Source organism: Stegostoma tigrinum, chromosome 8 (assembly GCF_030684315.1).
Source record: "Stegostoma tigrinum isolate sSteTig4 chromosome 8, sSteTig4.hap1, whole genome shotgun sequence".
NCBI classification, from domain to species: domain Eukaryota; kingdom Metazoa; phylum Chordata; class Chondrichthyes; order Orectolobiformes; family Stegostomatidae; genus Stegostoma; species Stegostoma tigrinum.
The window spans coordinates 37,936,156-37,960,606 of NC_081361.1; the positions used below are offsets into that span (position 1 = coordinate 37,936,156).

Here is a 24,451-nt window from a genome sequence, read left to right on the forward strand (position 1 = left end):
TGATCCCTGTGAAACCTCTTGGGTTACCAGGTCACCAACCTGAAAACAAAACCCTTATCACCACTTGCTATTTCCTGCCCATTAGCTATTTCTCTATCCACACCAATATATTACCTCCAACACCATGGACTTATGACTTAACCTTTTGTGAGGTACATTGTCAGATGTCTACTGGAAATTCAAGTACAATATCTCTACTGGTTCTCCTCTATCCGCTCTGGGTGAGACTTCCTTGAAAAACACTAATAAATTTGTCAGACTCAGTTTCCCTTTCACGAAGCCATGCTTAATTTGATTTTCCAAAAGTGGTATTATTACTTCCTTAGTAATTGATTCCAATACTTGTCCCACAATTGATGCCAGGCTAATCAACTTATAGTTACCCAGTTTCTCGCCTACCTCGTTTTTTGAATAGATGTGTCACATTGGCAGGTTTCTGTTCCTCAGGCATGTCTCCAGAATCCCAGGATTTATGGGGAATTACAACCAGTGCACCCACTGCCTCTATAGATACTTCCTTTAGACCAAGGGACTTATCTGCCTGAAGTCTAATTAGTTTGTTTAATATTGCTTCTTTCCTGATAGTAATGTTACTTAATTCCTCCCTTGTATTCTTTAGTGTTTTTGGGATGTTCAAGAATCTTGTGCTGTAAAGGTTTATGCAAAATACCTGTTTAAGTCCTGTGCTATTTCCTTGTTCTCCATAACTAGTCCCCCGATTCATTTTCCCAAGGGTTTAGGTTTACTTTATCCTCTCTCTTCCTTTTTATATATTAAAAGAAACTCTTACCATCAGTTTTAATGTTCTTCGCTAGATTGCCTGAGCAATTTTCTCTCTTTATTTTCTTTTTAGACCTCCTTTGCTGGATTCTGAATTTATCCCAGTCTTTAGAGCTAACACTGATTTTTGCCTCCTTTATATGCTTTTTCTTTCAATGTTATACTGCCCTTAACGTACCTGGTTAGCAATGATTAATTCATCCCTCGCTCAGAATCTTTCCTTCCAACTGGGATTTATTTTTGCTGAGAGTCTTGAATTAGCTCCTGAAATGTCTGCCACTGCCCGCTGCCTATCTTTCCTGCTAATCTATCTGCCCAGTCCACTTCAGCTAACTCTATCCTCCTTTCATTGCGATTCCCTTTGTCAGAGTTAAACACGCTTGTTTCCAACCCAAGATCCTCTCACGCAAACTGAATATTAAATTCTGCTATGTTTTGGTCACTACTTCCTACGGGATCGTTTAGTCTGACATCATTTATTAACTGCCTCCTTACCCGTTACCAGATGCAGGGCAGTCTATTCCCTGGTTAACTCCATTGAATATCATTCTGGGAAAGTATCTGTAAATCATTTCATGTATTCATTGTCATAGATGCCCTTTCCAACTTGATTAATCCAATCAACATGAGGATTAAAGTCACCCTAAGTACTGCTCTATTCTTTTTATGTGTTCCTAATATTTGTTGACTTATGGCCATTCTGACAGAGTGGCTACTGTTTCGAGGTCAATATGCTACTGCTGCCGACGTCTTCGTTCCCTTTTTTTTTACCTCCACCCAAAGGGACTCTTACAACATCAAGCCGAGATCATCTGTCACAAGTGTCGTCGTTTCATCTCACATTAACAGTATTACCCTAACACCTTTTCCATCTCTCCTGCTTTCTGAAAGATCAAATATCCAGAAGTGTTAAGTTCCCAGTTCTGATTTCCTTGTAAGCGTGTCTCTGTAATCGTAATGAGATTATATTCATTTACCTCGTTTTGTGCCATATGTTCATTTACCTTATTCTAAATGCTTCATACATTAAAATACAAAGCCTTTAGACTTGCATTTTGCTACTTTTAATCACCCTAACCTCTCCTTGTACTGTGGTCCCAACTGCCTCTTGCCCTTGATTATCCTGTCCACCATTTTTGAATTCTCCTGTTCTTACTTGTATTACCATCTTTGTTTCTCTTTCTCTTGTCACCCTGTTTAGGTCCATACTGAACTCCTCGCCTCATCCCCCGATATCAGCCCTGGTCCTGCCCTTCCAATTTGTATTGGTCCCACCTCCCACAGAACCGGTCCCAATGCCCCTGAAATCTGAAACCCTCCTCTTGTGTCATCCTTTGTAGTTACGTTTTCCAGCTAGTTTAGGATCATTGGCAGTAATTAATAATTATCACATTATCACAAGTACTTCATCTTGAAGAACTTGATTTGATTTTCTTGGCTGAGTTTGTTCTGTATCCAGTCTCTCAAATACATCAATTTAATGTCATCAGTCATTATATAAGTTCTCTTTTGAAATTTGCTACGGAATAAATTTCCATCAGCTTTTGGTCAGTGCATTCCAAATCATAACTATTCCCTCCAGAAAATATTTTTTATTCTCCATTGATTCTTGAAATTTGTGCGATGCAGTTCCCAACATCTCTGCATATGGAAGCAATATGTCCTCATTTACTTTACTAAAATCTTTCATGATGTTAAATGTCTCTCTGAAACCTCCTCTTAAGCTTCTCTGCTGTAACAATAAGTCGCACTTGGAAAGCATCAATAATGTCCCAAGATGCTCCTCAAGAAGACAATTAGAGCAAGTTTCTCTCATCTCCAAGTAGCTGAAGGCCTTGACTTATTGACAGTTCTAGTAGTCTGATCTCTACTATTAATTTCACAGTTTTTACATAAACGTGGTTAAGGAATTGTGACTTCAGCTATTCTTCATTAACCCTGCTTCCATTCTCTCACTCTGTCTCTCTCTCTTCTCTCTCTTTCACTCTGCCCCCCCCACCCCCTCCGCTGCCATCTTTCAATCTCCTTATTGACTCCTGCAGTCTCTTTCTTCCTCAGTGACTCCCACAGTGCCCATGTTGGTCAACCCCACAGTCTCCGTGACGAAGGTCACTTCAGTGTTCAGGCTCCTGTGCCATCATTCTCTTTCCTGCTTGCTGCTGCTCAGGTCACAGGCTGATTTATGAGACAGTCACAGGCTGCTTTTCGTCTGTACTTGCTGCTAATAGAAAGATACTAATTAGATGCAGTTGAGCCTGTTAATAGCAAGCATGGGAGAAAAACAACCTGAGACTGGTGGATGGTGGAACAGAGAACCTGAGCACCAGTGACACTTAAATTAATTTGAATTACAGAGAGAGGAGGCTGAAAAATCCAACACTGCACAATTGAGAGAGAAATAGTGCCAGGTATAATTACTATATTGTCAAGCCACATTGGAAATGTTTATTATGTTATTTATTTCAGTTTTTGGTATGTATAGTTTGGTGGGGATGCCACTGTAACTGTTTGTCAAAATGTTTCTATGTGACTGTGATTGCTGAGAATCTTGGATGGGGGGGATGGGTGTGATGGAGCGGTTTCACTTAATATGATGGACGAGACTAGAGAGAAGAAAATGAAAGGGAAAATACGCTGAGAAAAGTCTCATAAAAGCAAAGAACAGAAGAAAAATTGACAACAAAAATGCTACAAATTGATGTCTTGGATTAATGAATTTGTATTTAACCTCTTGCAACCTACAGAAAATCAAAACCAGGATTCAAACAAGGAAGATGATGCCTGTAAGTAGATTTGGGGCCCGGGAGGTCCTTTTAATGAATCCTAATGGTAGATGTGTCTACCAATAGTCAAACACCCAAGGCACAAGCGAACAAATTCAAGTTCAAATGTACAACAGAAGAATACACTGGGCTATGGAGAGAATGGGCGGTGATGGTAGGAGGCCGCATCTCCTGTAATTACCCAATGGTCACATCCGAAAGGGATCTCTTTTATTCAACATTTTCAATTGTGCCCAAACTTCAAGAGCGGGGATTGGCACTGACCTCGGCTCCTAGATACAAATGAGTTGGCAGAGCTGTTTGGCCCAAGGAGCCAGTCTCTCCAGCTCTCTCTCTCTTTTTCTGTCCATCCTTTCCTCTTTCTTTTTCCCTCTCCTGTTTCCCTTCCTTGCTTTCTCACCTGGCCTCTTGCTCCTTTTCTTCCCTTCTTCTCTCTCTCTTATTCTCCATCCCCCTCTTGCCCTCCCTCTCCCCAAACCCTCTCCAGCCCCTCTCCCTCTCTGTCTCCCTCGCTGTCTCTAGGCCAAGGAGCTCTGCAGTTAACAACTCCCCATCCTTCTCTCCATGCCACACTCGCTGCAGAGACTAAGTATGGGACTAGCAAAAGTTTCAATATCAGAAAACCATCCAGGCATGTGAAAAGATAGTTAAAGAATCGCAACAAATTTTCAAAGCAGAGTTTGCCAACTATAAGCATTAGTAAGAACAATTTAAAAGCTGTATTCCTCGCTTCACAGGGGTAAATATAACTCCAAAAGACAACGAAAGACAACGTTCACAAACATGCAAAAACCTGCGTCCATATACTTCCTATGAAGTAACGGTTACAGCCATCAATAAAGATTGCAAAAATGAAAATAAATCAAGTTCAAACTCTCAAAATGCTCTCACCAATGCAACTAGTAAGTATTCCAATGATATAATTGAATTATAATACCTCCTTCTGTTGCTCATTTAAAGGCCATTACTGTTTTATTCTTCCTCAGAGCATGGGTATTTACTATCCATTTATAGTTGCACTGTAATGATGGGAATCATCGTCTGGAACCATCACTTTCCCTAAAGCAAAGTCTGCCTTTCTTGGATGTGAATTGATGGTATATTAAATCCTCCTATTTTCATGTGCTCACTCATTCAGTCTGCTTGAGTGCCAGTCTTAACCTCCTGACATTTCAACAGCAGTAAGGAAACAAATCACAAAAGGCAATCATTATAGATGCTTGAAATCTGAAATAAAACCCAAAAATGCTGGAAAATATTCAGCAGATCCAGATTAAGAATGTAATGATGACCGTCACCCCATCGTTGACTTTTGGAAGCTCCTGTCTGGTTCACTAATGTCCTCTAGGGAAGGAGACTGCCATCCTTGATAATGGGAACTGCAGATGCTGGAGAATCCGAGATAACAAATTGTGGAGCTGGATGAACACAGCAGGTCAAGCAGCAACTTACGAGCCCAAAAGATTTTGACGTTTCGGGCCTAGACCCTTCATCAGAAATGGGGGAGGGGAAGGCGCTTCTGAAATAAATGGGGAGAGAGGGGGAGGCAGATAGAAGATGTATAGAGGAGAAGATAGATGGAGAGGAGATAGACAAGTTAAAGAGGCGGGGATGGAGACAGTAGAAGTGAGCGTAGGTGGGGAGGTAGGGAGGGGATAGGTCAATCCGGGGAGGACGGGCAGGTCGAGGGGGCGGGATGAGGTTAGTAGGTAGGAAATGGGGGTGCGGCTTGATGTGGGAGGAGAAGATAGGTGAGAGGAAGAACAGGTTAGGAGGTGGGGACGAGCTGGGCTGCTTTTGGGATGCAGTAGGAGGAGGGGAGATTTTGAAACTTGTGAAATCCACATTGATACCTTTGGGCTGCAGGGTTCCCAAGCGGAATATGCGTTTCTGTTCCTGCAACCTTCGGGTGGCATCATTGTGGCACAGCAGGACGCCCAGGATGGACATGTCATCTAAGGAATGGGAGGGGGAGTTGAAAAGGTTCGCGACTGGGAGGTGCAGTTGTCTATTGCGAACCAAGAGTAGGTGTTCTGCAAAGCGGTCCCCAAGCCTCCGCTTGGTTTCCCCAATGTAGAGGAAGCCACACCGGGTACAGTGGATGCAGTATACCACATTGACAGATGTGCAGGTGAACATCTGCTTGATATTGGAAAGTCTTCTTGGGGCCTGGGATGGGAGTGAGGGAGGAGGTATGGGGGCAAGTAAGATGCTGCTTGGCCTGCTGTGTTCATCCAGCTCCGCACTTCGTTAAGTTGCCATCCTTACCTGGTCTGGCCTATGTGTGACATCAGATCCACAGCAATGTGGTTGATTCTGAACTGCCCTCTGGGCAAGTGGGGATGGGCAATAAATGCTACCTAGCCAGCAATGCCTTCATCCCGTAATGAATGTGAACAAAACTTCAGACAGCATCTTTGGACAAAGAAATGTACCAGGCCCAGAATGATTGAAAGGGATTTAGGGGGTGTGAAGACTGCTGATAACTGTATCAGCAGCAACACTTTTTCAAAAGATAACCAGGTGTAGGTTTTTCAAAATGACGTTGTTATGACAACATGGTTGAACCACAAGAACGGCTAAAGGAGCAGTGGCGGCCTGGTGGCATTATCACAGGACTGTAAATCCAGAGATCCCTGAGTTCTGGGTTCAAATCTTGCCATGTTAGATGGTGGAATTTGAACTGAATAAAAATATGGAACTAAGAGTCTAATGATGATCATGTTGTTTGTTGGGGAAAACCCATCTAGCTCACCTAATGTCCTCACCTGGTCTGGCCTACACGTGCCTCCAGACCCACAGCAATGTGTTGACTCTTAACTTCCCTCTTGGCAATTAGGGATGGGCAATGAATGCTGACATAGCTAGAAATGCCCACATCCTGTGAAAGAATAAAAAGAGTGCACTTGTCTCAGCATGGGTCTGCTTGCATGACTTAAAAAGAGTGCTAGCATGGAGCAGTACTTTTATTCTTTAGTAATAACCTGATATTCCTTTGTGTATTGCCAATGCTCTGTGTTGACCTGGGTAAAATTAAGATGTATAAAATGGATTGAAGGTGTCCACAATGGCAATTTCACTTCCTGAGTTTCAGTGACAATTGTATGAAAAGGTGAGGGAGCAATGCTTTTCACAGAGAATGTTGAATGATTTTTAAAAAAAATTTATGAACACTTTAAGCACTTATCTGTGTTTTTATATGGAGCATGTGTTCCATGCTTTGTGCGTGAGTGGGTGTGGAGGCCCATCAGTCATAGGGAAAGTTGAGATGGCATGAAGAAGCCATGGAAGATATTAAAGGATGGAGATGTGGCAGGGTGTGATTTTAAGTTTTATAAGAAAGCGTAGATCAATTTAAATTAGTTTAGTTTGTTTGAGCTCACTAAGTAAAATTTTGAATTTACTCCTTCAAACTATAAACATCAAATCCAAGAAGCCCTATGGAGGTACACCATCGGGCAAGATTAGGACCTGAGTTTGGGAACATTATCATATTTTATTAAGTATAAACAAGTAAGACAGCAATATCATGTAAGCTTCTACATATTACAAATGCAGGATAGACATTACAGTGGATCTAAAATTTAACATTTTGATAATAGATCTCTTCCTTACTTAAAACCAAACACTTTAAGTTTATATGTCAACGGAAATCCCTAATTGCCTCTGAAAATTACTAAGACCGTGACAAAAGTGTCTGACTTCCTATTTAACGTCAAGATTCCACATTTACAAAAATCCCTGATTAACTGAAAAAAGACCTGATATCTGTAGGTTGGTATAAACCTAAGCTGGGTTAGGATGACGTTTCATTTGCTCTCAAGATACACAGTGTATTTAAAGAAACGGAGGGTTTAAAGAAACATATGCCTGAAACCCTTATTTTATAGTCCTTTTGGGATGAACACTGTTACCTGGGTAAGTGCAGTTCAAGCGACACTCAAGAAGCTTGACACCATGCAGCACACAGCAGCCCTCTTGATTGGCACAACATCCACCTGCTGTCTCCACCATCGACACTCAGTAGCAGCAGTGTGTACCACTTCCAAGATGCACTGCAGAAATTCACCAAAGATCCATAGACAGCACCTTCCAAACCCGTGACCGCTTCCATCCAGAAGGATAAGGGCAATAGATAGATGGGAACACTACTACCTGCAAGTTCCCATCCAAGCCACTCCCCATCCTGACTTGGAAATATATAGTTGTTCCTTCACTGTCGCTGCATCAAAATCCTAGAATTCCCTCCCTAACAAAATTGTGAGTCAACCAACAGCACGTGGGACATAGAGGTTCAAGAAGGCAGCTCACCACCACCTTCTCAAGATCAGCTAGGGATGGGCAAGAAATGCCAGCCCAGCCAGCAAAGCCCACTTACCATGATTTGATAAAATAAATTAAAACAGTTTCCGATTTTTCCTGATTGTCTCAATGTGACTGCTTGGATGTAGGATGTGCTGAACTGCTGATGTTATATAGTAGAACTATAGAAAGATTGCAGCACAGAAAGAGGCCATTCAGCCAATCATGCCTGCACTGTCTGTGTAACTGAACTACCCATTCTAATCTCACTTTTCTGCACCAGCACCATAGTCATGCAGATCACAAGCTTCAGGTGCACATCCAGGTTCCTTTGAAATGAGTTGAGAGTTTTCACCTCATCTACCAAACTGGGCAGTGAATTCCACAGATCTATCACCCGCTGGGTGAAAGAGTATTTCCTCATATCATCTTTCTATCAGTCACCTTAAATCTGTACGTCCTGTTAATTGATCTCTCTGTTAGGGGAAACAGGTCTTCTCTGCCCACACTGTCCAAACTCTGCATTATTTTGTACATCTCGTTAAGGTACCACTCAGTCTCCTCTGTGCTGAACAATTCTAGCCTATCCAGTCTTTTTCCCATAGCTGCAGTTTTCAAGACCCGGCAGCATTCTCGTAAATTCTCTCTTTATTCTCAAGTGAAATTTTTGTCCTTCCTATAATTGAATGACCAGGAGGGTACACACAAAGTCCAGCAATAGCTTAACCAGTGTCTAATACAATTCCAGCATTGCATTTCTGCTTTTATATTCAATACCTTAAGCATCCTATATGCCTCATTTATGAACTTATCTACCCATCCTGCCAACTTCAGGGACCTGAGGACATGCATTCCAAGGTCTCTCACTTCCTGTACTCTTCTCAATACCATTCTGTTAATAATGTGTTTTCTTGTTTTGTTTGCCATTTCAAAAAGCACAACAGTTATGTTTATCAAAAATGAAAGACAGATTTCAAACTGGAACCAAAATCCTACTCCTGGATAGGAGATCTCCTCCTTGGAGCAAAACACTTTGGGTTTTAGTACCAGTAAATGTCTCCATTTAACTGTCTTGACTTCAAGCTTTAACATTTACAAGGAAAAGCCTGATTAATAGGACTGAAACTGACACCGTTAGATTAATCTGAAACCACCCTAAGGCGGGATCACACTTCAGGACCATCACCCTGGATACTTAAAACAATATTAATACTTATAGCTTCTTCAACATTAAATCCAGTTGACACAACACCCCTCTTCCCCCTCAAAGTTATTGTTAAAATCAAATTTGTTAATATGGTCATGGTTAAGTGGAATCTGTCAACACATACATGGTCCATCTCACTTTAAGATAAACTTTTATTTATCAGTTTCAGCGCTAAGGACAGTGACAATGATAGGAACCCTGTAAATGCTTTTCTCAACCCATTCTTACAGTCTGCTCTGACAGTACTGCTTAAAATACAAACAGTTTTCAAGACTTTGGTATGAATTAATAAAAATATTGCCTTTATTCATGAATAATTACTTCATGTTCTTCAGTTACAGCATAACTGAGTTGCATCTTGTGTTGCTGATTGTTGTTCAACCCAGTTTGCCAGTGTTCTGGGACTGTTAAGTGAATTCATACAAAAACAGCTTCTTCAATCGGTAAACAGTCTTTAAAACTTAACTAAATCTTGAGCTAAAATCTAAAACCTAAATTAAAATCCAGAATTAAATATAGAAAGTTTCGGTAAGATGGTATTTGGGTTGAGGCTTGAGGACCTTAACATCACAAATACAACTGATCTAATAGGCCTGTAAACAGAGGTGAGCCTGCCAGTCTGTGGACCAGACCAGTGCCTGCCTCAGTTGCTGCTGTGGGGCTACCTCCAGCAGTGGTGTGCTTCTATCCAGTCTGTCTATGCCTCCTCAGTACAAACCTAGGGCAGAATCATGTAGTCAGGAAAATCTCTGACTCCTGGTAACTGCCTCTTTGACAAAAAATCTAGCCCTGCATTATCCCTGCTGGAGCAGAGGTTATCACCACTGGGAAGCGATACTGTATCCTGTATCTATGCCTGTGTCTGCCACCTTAAAGGAGACGTTGACGCTTCGTGTTTTGTGGCCCGTTCCAGGAATCATCTGGAAATCTTTGTGAGATCTCTTACCCAACATAATGGAAGCCGAAGATTTGACTTTCCGTTGTGCTGGGCAGAATATCAAGTTCGCAATTGGTCGGGTCAGTCAGGCTGAAACAGCAGCCTCAGGCAGTTATTCACTGTCCAGAAAGGGCTGTCAAGGCTCCCTCAGACGAGTGAGATGCCATTGTGAACAGGAAGAAAATTTCCCTCCTTTATTCTTCAAGTCATCAGTGATCACGGTATGCACCACATGTGAATGCGTGTGAAGGTTTACAAAGCTGCCAAGCCACCTCTATATCCTTATATGGCCCTAATTGCCTTTGCTGTTTGGATGTGAAGGCCTTTGTGGCTGAATCGTTGGCATAGGTGAGGGAAGTATGGGCTAACCTCTGAAGCTATGCCTTCTGACCCCTGTACCCAACCCCAGTGAGCAGACAGAGGGCACATCCAACCACAGCCAGATGACTACAAGCACCTTTACTGGGCAGGCCATTGGCCGTTTGAAGATAAAGTTTCAATGTCTTAACAGATCTTGGTAAGCCCTGCAAATTATACCTGGAATGGTACACACTTTACTATCATCTACAATGAGCAGAAAGGATTAGCCATGGTGCCAGAGGATGAATCTGAGCAAGATGACTCTTCAGTGGAGGAGATAGGCATAAAGTGCCTCAACTGGTGCCAGTCACTGGAGATGATGCAGCAGACTGAACTCCTGAGGGGTCTTCTGTGCCCACTGAAGACATTCCCCCCCCCCATGAAATCAAAGATCTCATTAGCTCTTAGATAACAAAGTTTGGGGCTGGATGAACACGGCAGGCCACGCAGCAGCTTAGGAGCACAAAAGCTGACGTTTCGGGCCTAGACCCTTCTTCAGAGAGGGGGATGGGGAAAAGGTTCTGAAATAAATAGGGAGAGAGGTGGAGGCAGATCGAAGATGGATAGAGGAGAAGATAGGTGGAGAGGAGAGTATAGGTGGGGAGGTAGGGAGGGGATAGGTCAGTCTGGGGAGGACGGACAGGTCAAGGAGGCGGGATGAGGTTAGCTGCTTGGCCTGCTGTGTTCATCCAGCTTCACACTTTGTTATCTCGGATTCTCCAGCATCTGCAGTTCCCATTATCTCTGAGTGAAATTGTGTTTGGGTTATGCTTTTAAATTGTGGAACTTTGATTTTTACTCAGAAAATTAGATGCAAATGTTTTTCTGATCTTGTTTAACTTAATATTGTGGCATGTTCTAACAAAATCTTTCTTTTTTCTCATAGGACCAAAAACTCCTGCCATAAAAGAGGTCAAATTTCTAGCAAATAATAAGGTTGAACTTCTCTGTAATGAATTAAAAAGTGATGAATATCATGGAGAACGAAAAGACTATTTGGCCACAATTACTGATACAAACGGTGGAAAGAATGTAGAAAGTAAAGATTGTCGCTTTGTCTTTGAAGACTTGAAATACCTGACAAAATATGAACTACGGGTAAAGTGAATTTATTTTCTTTTAAGTTCATTATGTTGATATCATATGGAGATCGTACTTTTCCTGATGCTACTGTTGTATTTTCTATTACAGTTAGTTGCCAGGAATCACCAATTTGATTCAGAGACTCAAATCTATATTGTCACAACTAAATGTAAGTGGAATACTTTTTAACATCATATTTTGTCAACTCCATGTGCTAGGAAACATTGTGTTGCTTTCCCACCCAGTTATTTACTGCATTCCAATTGTATTCTAGAGTGCAAAGAATTCTAGCTCCTATTAGAACTGGCAAGCCAACAAGTCTTTTTGATAAGCCAATGAATTCATTGTCAGCAATGCTGTGAGGTATTCCAAACCAATTTGGCTCAATGTTATCTGATTATTGAATGTGCCACAGAGAATGTGTTGAGTTGCAAACCCCCACCTTCAGTCATGCTGTTGTCATTCCTTCTGCAATTGCGTTGGTGTTTAGCCAGCTGAGGAGAAGACCAAGTAGCAAGGGTAATGAACCCCTTCAGTTTGACACAGTGAACAGTCCAACAATTTCTGAAATATGAGAGCTTTTTGGCCCTAACCCTCCTGCTATCACAGACACACATTGAGTCATAGAGATGTACAGCACAGAAACAGATCTTTTGTCCAACTCATCATGCCAACCAGATATCCTAACTTAATCTAGTTTCATTTGCCAGCATTTGGCCCATATTCCTCTAAACTCTTCCTATTCATATCCCCATCCAGGTGTCTTTTAAATGTTGTAGTTATACCAAACTCCACCATTTCCTCTGGCAGCTCATTACATACAAGCACCACCGTTTGTGTGAAAACGTTGCCCCTTAGGTCCGTTTTCAATCTTACCCCTATCACCTTAAACCTATGCCCTTGAGTTTTGGACTCACCCCCCCCCCAGGGAAAAGAGCTTGTCTATTTACCCTATCCATGCATCTCATGATTTTATAAACCTCTATAAGGTCACCCCTCAGCCTCCAGGAAAAATTGTCCCAGTCTATTCAGCCTCTCTCGATAGCTCAAACCATCCAACCCTGGCATCAACCTTGTAAATCTTTTCTGAACCCTTTCAAGTTTCACAACATCCCTCATAAAGCAGGGAGACCAGAATTGCATGCCGTATTCCAGTAGTGGCCTAACCAATGTCCTGTACAGCTGCAAGAAGACATCTCAACTCCTATACTCAATGCACTGACCAATAAAGGCAACCACCACACCTCCAGTTTCGGTGTTGTCTGCAAATTTACCAACCATACCTCCTATGTTCACATCCTAATCATTTATACAATTGACAAGGAGTGTAGACCCAGTTCTGATCCTTGTGGCACACTGATGGTCAGAAGCCTCCTGCCTGTAAAGCTACCCTTCACCACCAACCGCTGCCTTCTACCTTCAAGCTAGTTCTTTATCCAAATAGCTAGTTATCTCTCTATTTCATGTGATCTAAACTTGCTATCATGAGCAACCTTGTTGAATGCCTTACTAAAGTCCATTTGATCATGTCCACTGCTCTGTTAACATCAGACCCCCTTTGTTACTTCTTCAAAGAACTCAACTGAGTTCATTAGACACGATTTCCCATGCACAAAACTATGCTGACTATCCTTAATCAGTCTTGTGAAAGAATTTTTTTTAGCTCTCTAGTTATGTATAATGCCCTAGCTATTTCTATTTTCTGATACGACATTGGGTAAGCCATCACATAATCCCCTAAGGAATTAATGTAATTAGAAATTCCCTTTTCCAGGTGGCCAATTTGTTTACCATTGAGCATCTAATTAATTATCATGGCTCTATTTCTCCTACCCTAACAAGACTATTTTGGACATATCTCTTTAGAATGTGCAGAGAAACAAATGTAACAGGCATGAATCATACATGCTGAAAACCACATTCTGCACCTCAGCAGAAAATAATCACCCAACTAAGTTCTAAACCTTTGGCTGTACACAATAGGCTGTTTAACCAACCCAACCATGAGGTAATGTTTTTTCCCATTTGAGTTTTCACAACTGTGATAGGACTGACATGTTTTTTTAAGCTGAAAGGACCTCTGCATCCAGCTTGTGTTGTGCATCCACTTTAAGCATGTCTTACCTGCACCCATTGTTTGGGACAAGTTGATTCTCCACATCAGCGTGTAAGTTGTTACAGTGCATTTTGAAGATAATGCACACTGCAGTCATGATATGCCAGAGGCAGAGGGAATTGATGTTTGAGCCAGGTGCTCAGTATCATTATTACAGTCATAGTCCAATGGCTTTCAGTTGTCTCCTTCTTCAACATGTTTAGACTTTTAAAAGTATACATAATGTGTAACTCCCAGATATCTGAACTAACCCACCATCTACCATTATTGAACAGGTGGGGAAATTCTGGCTATTGGTTCTCCAAATTTCACATTTCTGATGCTGATGTATTTATACTGAACATGTACACTTTTCGATATTGAACCATTCTTTGTGAGTAATTATAGAATGTTCTATTCTAGATAATGACAAGGCATTAATTGGATTCCTGGTCTTCCTGATCATTGCAACCTCACTTGCCCTGGCTTTCGTGCTCTACAAGATATATATTTTGCAGAGAAAATCTTCAAGGTAGCTGTTTTATTCATTTTGAAATAGTTTAATCCACTCCTGTAAGTGAGTAGGACGGTTGTATCAAACAATAATATGTTTTCACAGAACAGGCATGCCAAAAAAATTACAGAAATATTGTATCAGAAAGCCTATTCCTCTGAACTAGCTTTCAAACAACTGTCAGGTTCTGATAAGCTGTTTGGGAGGTTCTTGCAGGAGATTTAAATTGTTTTAAAAATCGAATGCTACCCATCTTGCTCCATTTGTTGTACCAATCTGTTCTTCAACCAAGATCTGTAGACAAATTTCTTTTTTACCCATACTTTTAACAATAATTGCTGAGAGATTGGTTCACCTTCAAACAAACGTCATGGCTAAGAGCCATCATGTGGGAATTGACTGAATAGTTCTTTATTGACTGGCGCAGCTGCAATGAGCTGAATGGTCTTCTGTGCTCAAAATTTCCAGTGTTTCTAAAGTTGACTTCTCCTTTCAGTTCTGACGTGAAGCTCTTTAATGTCATACAGTGCCTGACACTGCTCATATATTGTTCAACTGCTGGCACCAGTGATGGCCAGTTTGATGCCAAGCCCGATAGTTGACTTTGTAATGGGGAAGATACGTTAATTAATTATATTTTTAATCATTTAGTAATAAGGAATAATCTTGTTTATGCTCAATCTTTAATAGAAATTCTGAAGAGTTTGTGGAACTTATTGAACACGGTGAGTTACTTATCCTTTCCTTTAACTTTTCATTGGCTGTATCTTTAAATTCTCAGGGAAAAGAAAGTTCACATCTTTATCCACATCTGTCATTGTTTGCAGATGATGAAAAACAACTACTCAATGTGGAACCCATCGCTGCTGAGCAACTGATTGACGAATACAAGAGAAAGAAAGCTGATGAATCAAGATTATTTTTAGCAGAATTCCAAGTAGGTACATCTGGTCGATTGTTGTAGATGTAAAACTGCAACTATTTAATTTTACATTTTTGAATTGATTGCCATTATCAAGACAACAGGGACTTAATTGTTCTTTCGAAAGGGAGGGGGACCGGTACTGAGGAGAGACAACCATAATAAAGTTAGCATTGTGCCTGAATGGAGGTGAGAGGCTAGGAAGTTTAATGAAAAGTATTTTAAATGAGCAAGAAAGTTAAAGGAAAGTGTAATGATTTTGGCCAGCCAGACCTCATAGAATGTGAACAAAAACAAAATTGCTGGAAAAGATCAGCAGGTCTGGCAGCATCTGTGAAGAAAAAGATCAGAGTTAATGTTTTGGGTCCAGTGACCCTTCCTCAGAATGTAGAATGTGAGTTCCCTGATTGAGACTGTTAATCTGGTCCAATTAGAGAACTTGGCTGACCTAAAAAAGTTAAGTTTTGGGAAATACTGACGCTCTGGCACCTGATTCTGCCTGAGGCAGCACTATAGTCAAGGACCATTCACAAAAAAAAGGATGACTTGGTGAAACAGTACCGGCCTCTGTTGAATTATTTCAGTGGCAACGAGAGTGGGATTCCCAGACGTATGCCACAGTTAATATCTGTTTGGACTTGTATAACATATGAGACTGTATTTGGGGTGTTGCCAGCCTGTTCAATTTTTCAGTGGACAATGGAGAACATTTTACAAGGTTTACATCAGGTTGCCGTTTACATAGATGACATCCTGACATCAGGGAAAACTAATGAGGAACACTTAGAGAAGTTGGACATAGTCCGAAGGCATTTTTTCCAAGGCTGGAATATGCCTAATAAGGGGAAGATGAGCGTTCTAGCGCCTTCCCCCCCACCCCCGCAACCTCTGTGACCTACATAGGCTACCGAATCAACAAGACTGAGTTCCACATTTTTGAAGTTAAAGTGAGGGTGACCTAAGATGCCTCAGCTCCCACGTCTATCCATGAGTTTACATCATGTCTTGGTATGATAAATTATTATGGCAGATTTATACATAAACCAGCATTCACCCTGGTACCATTGCATCAACTCCTAAAAAAGGCTCAGCCTTGGAAATGGGCTCATAAACAAGCCCCAGCTTTCAATGAAATAAAGAAACAGATACCAACCTTAAACGTCTTGGTACACTATGAGCCCCTAAAAAAGATCTGGTGTTAATGTGATGACTCCCCATATGGCATCAGTGAGGTATCAGCTCATAGATGGCCCAATGGAGAGGAACACCCAAACATTATGCTTTCCATTAGCCAAATATGCTCAGATAGAAAAAGAAGGATTGGAGGTCACATTTGGAGTCAAGAGGATCCACCAAATCCTTTAGGGATGAAAATTTGTGATAATCACGGACCACAAATCCTGACTTGGTCTGCTTAATGATGCCAAGGCATTGTTGCCCATTGCTCCAGGATGCATTCAGCGATGCATTGTAATACTAAGTGCTTCTGATTATAAGTTAGAACACCATCCAAGAGGCAGATCATGAATGCAGATACATTGTGCCAAATCATATTAGTAGATATACCACTGGTGATACCCCAATGGAAGAGTCTGCAATGAAATTAAATTTTGTGGACACATATCAATCACTGCTAACAATACCAGATTTTGGATATGGAAGAATCCAGCCCTTTCTGAACTGAAACAGTTAGAAACCAGAGGGATATCACAACTGGAATTAAAATGTTTTTGGATCTGGAGAGTCTAGCACACGATAGAGGACAGCATATTGTTATGGGGTGCAAGACTGATTGTCCTGCTGTCCAATACTGACCGATCTCCATCAGGGTCATCCAGTGGTTCCCAAAATGAAGATGTTGGTAAGAAATTATGTCTTGTGGCCAGGCTTGGCTGCAGACATAGCCGTATTGGTGAGACAATACCCAACATGTCAAAAAGGACTAAAGTTACCACCAGAAGCTCTCCACGTTTGTAGGAATGGCCAGATGAACCTTGGATTCTTGTTGTATTTCACCTATACAGGCCCTTTCATGGATTCAATATTCTTAGTTATTATGTCTTAGTTCTTAAAGATGATGGATATGCTTAGGGCCCATTTGTCAAAAACTGGAATGATAATAGAATAATTGTGCGATCTTGTGCAGCATACAGACTGCCAGGAGTGTTGGTCACAGATAACAGCATATGTTTACTAGCAAGGAATTTGGTTATTTCTTAAAGTTGAATTGGAATCCACATATAAGGAAAGCTCCATACCACCCATTATCCAATGGCCTGGCAGAAAGAGCAGCCCAAACTTTGAAGGCAGGATTGAGAAACAGCCTACAGCCTTGCTAGATACCAAACTGTCATGGTTCTTTTTTGATTATAGGACCATCCCACATGCAAATATAGGGAGAGCGCTGCTAGAATTGCTAATGGGTAAAGACCTCCACACTAGGTTAAGTCTGATCTTCCTGGACCTGCAGGGGAGGGTGAAACAGCAATCAGGGAACTTGTATTCTATGAGACCCAGCTGGCTGATCTCGTTGCAATCACTGCATCCTTCCTCCTCTGAATCCATAGTGATAAGCCAGTCCTTTATCTTTGAGGCAAACTCCTGTGCGTTACATGCCATCCAAGTTGGAAGAATCTGGCTTCTGCTATAATGCCCCAGGAGGCTACAAAGAAAAAGAACTTGCCTATGTCCTTAGACTCAGAAGGGGATGGATGCCATGATTGTAATAGAGTATGAGTTCCTTCACCGGGGCTGTTAATCTGGTCCATTCAGGGAGCCCTGAATGGGCCACATAAGAGGGTTGAATGTCAGAGATACTGACACTCTGGTACCTGACTCTTGTGAGGCAGAACTATAATCAAGGACTGTTCAACATGTAAATAAAGGGCAACGTTGTGAAACGATACTGGCCTCTGTGGAGTTATTTCAGAAATGCATTTGCACTGTTCCTTTAATAAGCTCAAGACATTCCAAGCTCAAAACAAGAACCGGAAAACTCTTCGAAGTTTAGTTACTGGCCACGTGCACAAAGAGAAATCTTTGCTCATCATACAGTTTGTTTTGGTGACATTGATTGATAGTTGAGTGTTGGCCAGAGCACAGGGAGAGCTCTCTTCTTCAGCCTCAAATAGTGCCAGGCAATCTTCTCTGAATACTTGAGAGGACAAGGACCTCTTTGAGCTTTGGTCCCTTGGTCTTATCATCTTGCCTGAGCAAGATCACAATCACAGGCAGGGACTTGATGTCATTTTAGACAAAATATTTGATGTCTTCTTCATGCCTTAATATTGAAAAATAATAAATATATTTTTTATATAATAAAAATATCAACATTTTGATTAATGTACTCCATCTGCCCACTCCTGCGACACAAAAGTTGAGTAGGTTCGCTGAGAAAAAAGACAGGTATTCTGGTAATCAGCTGAAAGTGAAAATTATTCCCAGAGGGAAATTATACCTATTTCAGTGATGGGAAAAGTAATGTGGATATTTGAAATTAAAATTACAGAGCATTCCAAGGGTTTTCAGCAAATTTCCTGTCAAGGAGGCACGGCGGGGATGTAATGCGAACAAGAACCGATATGTTGACATCCTGCCATGTGAGTATCAATGGAAGCCACTAACTAGTTGAAGATGTCTTGTTTTATTAATTCATGGGATGTGAGCATTACAGGCAAGGCCAGCGTTTATTGTGCACCCTAGATACCTTTCATCTAGAACCACTGCAGTCTATTTGGTTTTGGTTGACCCTTAATGCCCTTTGGGAGGGAATTCCGGGATTTTGACCCAGTGACAGTGAGTTGACAGCAATATATTTCCAAGCCAGGATAATAAATGGCTGAAGAGGATTTTGCAGTTGCTGGTGTTCCCATGTACCTCCTGCCTTTGTCCTTCACGATAGTTATGGTCCTATGCTTGAAAGGTGCTCCCTAAGGAGCTCCAGTGAATTTCTGTTATGCATCTTGAAAATGGTACATACTCCAGCTGTCAAGCATAGGTGCTGGAGTGAGTGAATTTTTGGGGATGAGTTGCCAATCAAGTGAGTTGCTTTGTTCTCAATAGTGCCAAGCATCTTGAGTGTTATTAGAACCGCACTCATCCAGGCAACTAGACAGTATTCCCAAATGGTCTACTGTTGTGTAAAGAAATTCTTCATAGAATATCCTGCCTGTTGTTATTTTTCAGTACTTTGAGGAGAAGTTTACAGAAATATATATGATTAATGCCAGCAGTGATTTTATTATACTTTACTCCAGGGCTAAACTTCAAACTTGCTCCCTTGAAGCAAGCATATTTTTAAAGCAAAACATTCTTTTTGTGTTACGGCTTTTTTAAATCATCTGCTCATGATGGATGCAGAAATGATCATTTCTTCAAACATTTAACATGTTTCATAAAAATGGTGAACTCTGCAATTTTGTGCTTTAGGTTTGGTAGGCCACACTAATAGACCATGCCGGGAAAGACTCAGAAAAATTGTTCTTCACAGCTGCAGCAGTCAAGAGGCCATTGAGATGAATCTACTACAGATTTTAGTCTTTTTTAAGTGGCCAGCAGTCACATCTGTTGCCCCAGTGTGCTTCAAGTACTATCCCCTCTCTTATCATTATTCCTGTTGACACAGTAGTTTCCATGAACCAAAATGATAGAGAATTATATAGAAATGTTATCACAGAAAGAGGGCATTCCTTCAAACCAGCCTATGTTGTTACAATTCTAAGTACCCACTTCTTTCCCATATCACTTCATATCCTTTTCTTTAAACCATCTTTCTAGCCTGCCTGTAATGACTAAAACAGTTTGCTTCAATAACCTGCTCCAAAAGTTTGTTCGCCAATTTCATCACCATTTTTATCAAAAATAATTTTCCTTTCTCTACGGTTAATCTTCTGCCTATGTTTATCATCAACATGTAATGCAGTGAAAATGTTTTTATTATGCAACAAGCAGGGGGCCCTCAATCATTGAAAATCCCATTCCTTCATAATTTGAAACAATTTTATCACTTTGGGAACCAATCTGCCTTAATTTCTCTTGTTCTAATGAAAGCTCACCACACATTTCAAATTAACAACAATTTTCCTAACATGGTCATGTAAAAGTTCATTTAACTATCCTCAGACCTTCTCCAGTGTTGCAAATGAGTAATAGATTGAAATAAGAAAACTTTGACTGTCTAAATTTATGGAATTCTTCAATTATAACTAATGAGGATTGAATTTTCCCAATAGATGATCACAACCGTGTTCAACTTTCAGCAGTGCCTGGAGAGCAAGGTTCAGATTATATCAATGCAAGCTTCATTGACGTGAGTATAAATGTTTAGAAGTGAAATATGTATAATATTGCAAAATTTAACATTAAAAACTCGAGCACAATAATGATAGAAATGAGAACTTTCAAATTCTTTTGAAAATAAGCCATGCTAGGAGGATGTGTTGTTTGGTTTCACATATATAACTTGTAAAAGGGGTAATAACTCTGACCTCAACAAGTTTGCAAATTTGACTGTTCCCAGATCCTGACCTTACCTTACCTCAGGACCACTACAATATTAACACAGGCATGATCTTACTATTCTCTTTGACACTGGCGGTTGAGCATCACCCTGTCTCCACTATAACAATGCAGCTGGTGCTTACATTTCAACTTACAGGCAATGTGCATTAGAATGAAATTATTTCAGTAGAAGTGGCAGGCCTTGTAACTGATCATTTTAATTTATCCTTTTCAAAAGTAATTAGTTATTTTAGCATGCTTATAATTATTCACTGTCTTTCTCTATAGGGCTTCAATGAGTCCCGGAAGTATATTGCTGCCCAAGGTACATTTATTTCTATGTTGACAATACTGTTTTAGTTAGTGGTGTAACTGAATTACACGTTTAACCAAGGGAATATTTGTTATATAAGTTAAACATAGAGGATCATAGGATAGTTTGCTCTCAGTATATGTGCAACTGTAGCAATGAGTGGCCAGTCTGAGGACAACTGGCCATATGGTTTCACCTTTAACATGATCTTCCTGCCTGAAGTATGCTGTTGTTGAGGATTTGGACAGGAAGATTTTGTGTTTTGCTACAGCAGTGTCATGGATTACTGTTGCTATTTTAATAAAAATAAGTAAAGCAATTACAAGGTACATTAAATTTCATCTTTTATGGGACTGCAAAACAGGTTATAGTGGACTGTTTGCCACTTTTATCCCCAACCTCCATTTGATGTCAACCATGCAGTCATTGTAATCCTTTATCTACACTTTAAAACACCAACTTGATCTTTCTATAGCTGGTCTCCTCATAATAATATTACTGCTTCAGTATATCCCTGCCATATTGTTATAGAGCTTACTATCACAATGTATCCCATGCCTTTTGTACAGTCTGCTCCATTATTACAGAACCTGCCTTGTTTATATGCTGCACGACCTTGCTAGAGAACTGTCCCCATCATTGTGAGCCTTTCCTTTCGTTATACCTCCACTCAATTGTTATAGAGCCTACCATATCACATATACACTGCCCAATCAGTAAAGACTTTTACCCACCATTATAGGGTCTTCAAAAATCATTAAAATCCTAACCTTTGTTGTCCACCTTCGGTGATTTTCTACACCATTGAATCCAATGCATAAAGGGCATCTGACTGACTACACTGTATGTTATGAGGTTAACTTCTCCACCCAAGTGTCCAGAAAAAATTGATTGTCATGATGATTGGATTCCAAAAATGAATCTGAATCACCAGATTTCTCATGGCACAAATTATCAAAACAGGCCAGGATACCTGACTCAGAAATGCATTGTGGACACACCTAAAACATATACAAAATATCTGGCAAGGTACCAAACTGCATAGGGTGACCAGATAACCACTCCAACTCTAAATATGGTAGAATCAATGGGAAGGCAGTGGTCATGACACAGCAGAAGTAAGTATAGAGTCACCTCAATCCCTGACTGACAGGGGAAGTATAAATGAGAAGTAATGGAGGATGTTCCAGAAAACAGCTACACTGAGACTAAGGGGAAATGGTATGATAAGTAATAAAAATTATTACCGTAGTCAGTTATGGGGAGGTATTTTGTTTGCATTTGAACAGAATATTGAATGATCATTTTTGTTGGAGCAAAATGAAGTGAGCCAACTTGTGAACATCCATGATGACTGAAGTGATTTAAAGAACAACATATTATATATATGGAGAAAGAAGCCAGTCATGTCCTGGATTAAAAACTTTAAATAAATGTCTATTCATAAGATCATAAAATATAGGTGCACAGTTAGGTCATTCAGCCCAACAAGCCTGCATCACCATTCAAGCATGAAATTTTTCTCAATGCTAATCCCCATAACCTTTGATTCCCTTATTCATCAAGAATCTATCTATCTCTGTCTTAAAAACACTCGATAACTTGGTCCCCACAGCTCTCTGCAGTAATGAGCTCCACCCCTTAACAACCCTTTGGTTGAAGGAATTCCTCATCTCAGTTCTAAAGGGTTGTCCCTTCATTCTGAGGCTGTGCCGCCAGGCCCTAGTCTGTATTACTAGTGGAAGCATTTTCTCTGTGTCCACTTAGTCCAGACCGCTCAGTATTCTGTCAGTTTCAAGGAAATTCTCCCCTCGTCCTTCTAAACTCCATTGAGTACAGACCCAGAGATATCGACTTATATGACAAGCCCTTTATCTCTAGGATCATTCATGTAAATCTCCTCTGGATACCCTCCCTGGCCAGTACATCTTTCTTTTGGGTCCCAAAGACTGCTCACAATACTCTAATATGATCTGACCAGAGCCTTATACAGTCTCAGCAGTACATGTCTGCTGTTATGTTCTAGTCCTTTTGCAATGAATGCTAACATTGCATTTGCCTTCCTAACTGTCAACTGACCTTGCACGTTAACTTTGAAAGAATTCTGAACTCCCAAGTCCCTTCGCGCATCAGACTTCCGAAGCCTTTCCTCATTTAGAAAATGGTCTATGCCTCTATTCTTTCCACCAAAGTGCTTCATTTCATTTTTTCTATATTGTGTTTCATCTGCCACTTCTTTGCCCTCTGTCTTCACCTGTCCACATTCTCCTGCAGCCTCCCCACTTCCTCCACCCTGCCTGTCCTTCCACCTCTCTTTGTGTTATCTGCACACTTGGAACAATCCCCTCAGTTCCTTCACCCAAATCATTATTGTATAACGTGACTAGTTGTAGTCCCAACACTGACTCCCATGGAACTCTAATATCACCGGCTACCATCCTCACTCTCTGCCTCTGTCAGTCAGCCAATCCTCAATCCATGTCAGTACCTTGCCTCGAACAATATTGGCTCACCTCTTATCTAGCAGCCTCCTTATGTAACATCTTGTCAAAGGCCTTCTGAAAATCTGAATAGATCATGTCCACTGTCTCTCCTTTGTCTAACTTGTTCAATATCTCTTCAGAGAATTCTAACCAGACACCACAATTTTACCATTCACTTCCAAGTACTTTGCAATCTTATCCTTAACAATGGACTCTAAAATCTTACCAATGACCAAGGCCAGGTTAAGTGACTTGTAGTATCCTGTCTTCTGTCTCCCTCCCTTAAACAAGGTGTTACATTAGCCATTTTCCAGTACTTTAGGATCCTCCCTGACTCCAATGATTCCTAAATGTTTCTACAATCTCCTCAGCTATCTCCTTTAGAACTCTTGGGCATAATTCATCTGTCCACCTTCAGACTTTTCAACTTCCCCGGCACCTCCTTGGTGATAGCCACTGCTCTCACCTCTTCCCCGACTCTCGAAGTTCTGGTATGCTGTTGGTGTTCTCCACCATGAAGACTGATGCAAATGGCAGCACAGTGGCTCAGTGGTTAGCACTGCAGCCTCACAGCGCCAGGGACCCAGGTTCGATTCCAGCTTCGGGTAACTGTTGTGTGGAGTTTGCACATTCTCCCTGTGTCTGCGTGGGTTTCCACCGGGTGCTCTGGTTTCCTCCCACAGTCCAATGATGTGCAGGCTCGGTAGATCGGCCGTGCTAAATTGCCCGTGGTGTTCAGGGGTGTGTGGGTTATAGGGGGATGGGTCTGGGTGGGATGCTGCAAGGAACAGTGTGGGCTTGTTGGGCCCAAGGGCTTGTTTCCACACTGTAGGGAATCTAATATAATCAAAGTACCTATTCAGTTCCTCTGCCATTTCTTTGTTCCCTCTTGCTTAGCCACATTTTCCAGTGGCCCGATGTCCACTTTGCCATTTTCTTACCTTTTATATATCTAAAACAACTCTTACCATCTTATTTTATATTACTAGCTAGCTTTACCTCAAATTTCACCTCCCCCCCCAAAAAAAAACTTATTGCTTTGTTAATTATTCTCTGTTGGGTTTTAAACGCTCCCCAATCCACTGCTTCCCACTAATCTTCACCACATTGTATTCTTTTTCTTGTACCTTAATAATGTTCCTGACATCTCTCATCAGCCATGGTTGCCTCAAC

General features: G+C 41.0%; 1 protein-coding gene across 8 annotated transcripts in view; it reads left to right on the top strand.

Moving 5' to 3' along the window:
- The window catches only part of ptprc (protein tyrosine phosphatase receptor type C), a 258,737-nt gene that overhangs the window by 210,103 nt on the left and 24,183 nt on the right, over positions 1 to 24,451 (top strand). For all 8 annotated transcript variants that reach the window (XM_059647796.1, XM_048539576.2, XM_048539574.2 and 5 more), the window contains 10 exons: positions 3,525 to 3,563; positions 4,301 to 4,465; positions 11,256 to 11,467; positions 11,561 to 11,621; positions 13,971 to 14,079; positions 14,752 to 14,786; positions 14,889 to 14,998; positions 18,492 to 18,582; positions 20,215 to 20,291; positions 20,771 to 20,807. In XM_059647796.1, the coding sequence (XP_059503779.1) occupies positions 3,525 to 3,563; positions 4,301 to 4,465; positions 11,256 to 11,467; positions 11,561 to 11,621; positions 13,971 to 14,079; positions 14,752 to 14,786; positions 14,889 to 14,998; positions 18,492 to 18,582; positions 20,215 to 20,291; positions 20,771 to 20,807 (936 nt within the window). The remainder of the gene's footprint in view (positions 1 to 3,524; positions 3,564 to 4,300; positions 4,466 to 11,255; positions 11,468 to 11,560; positions 11,622 to 13,970; positions 14,080 to 14,751; positions 14,787 to 14,888; positions 14,999 to 18,491; positions 18,583 to 20,214; positions 20,292 to 20,770; positions 20,808 to 24,451) is intronic.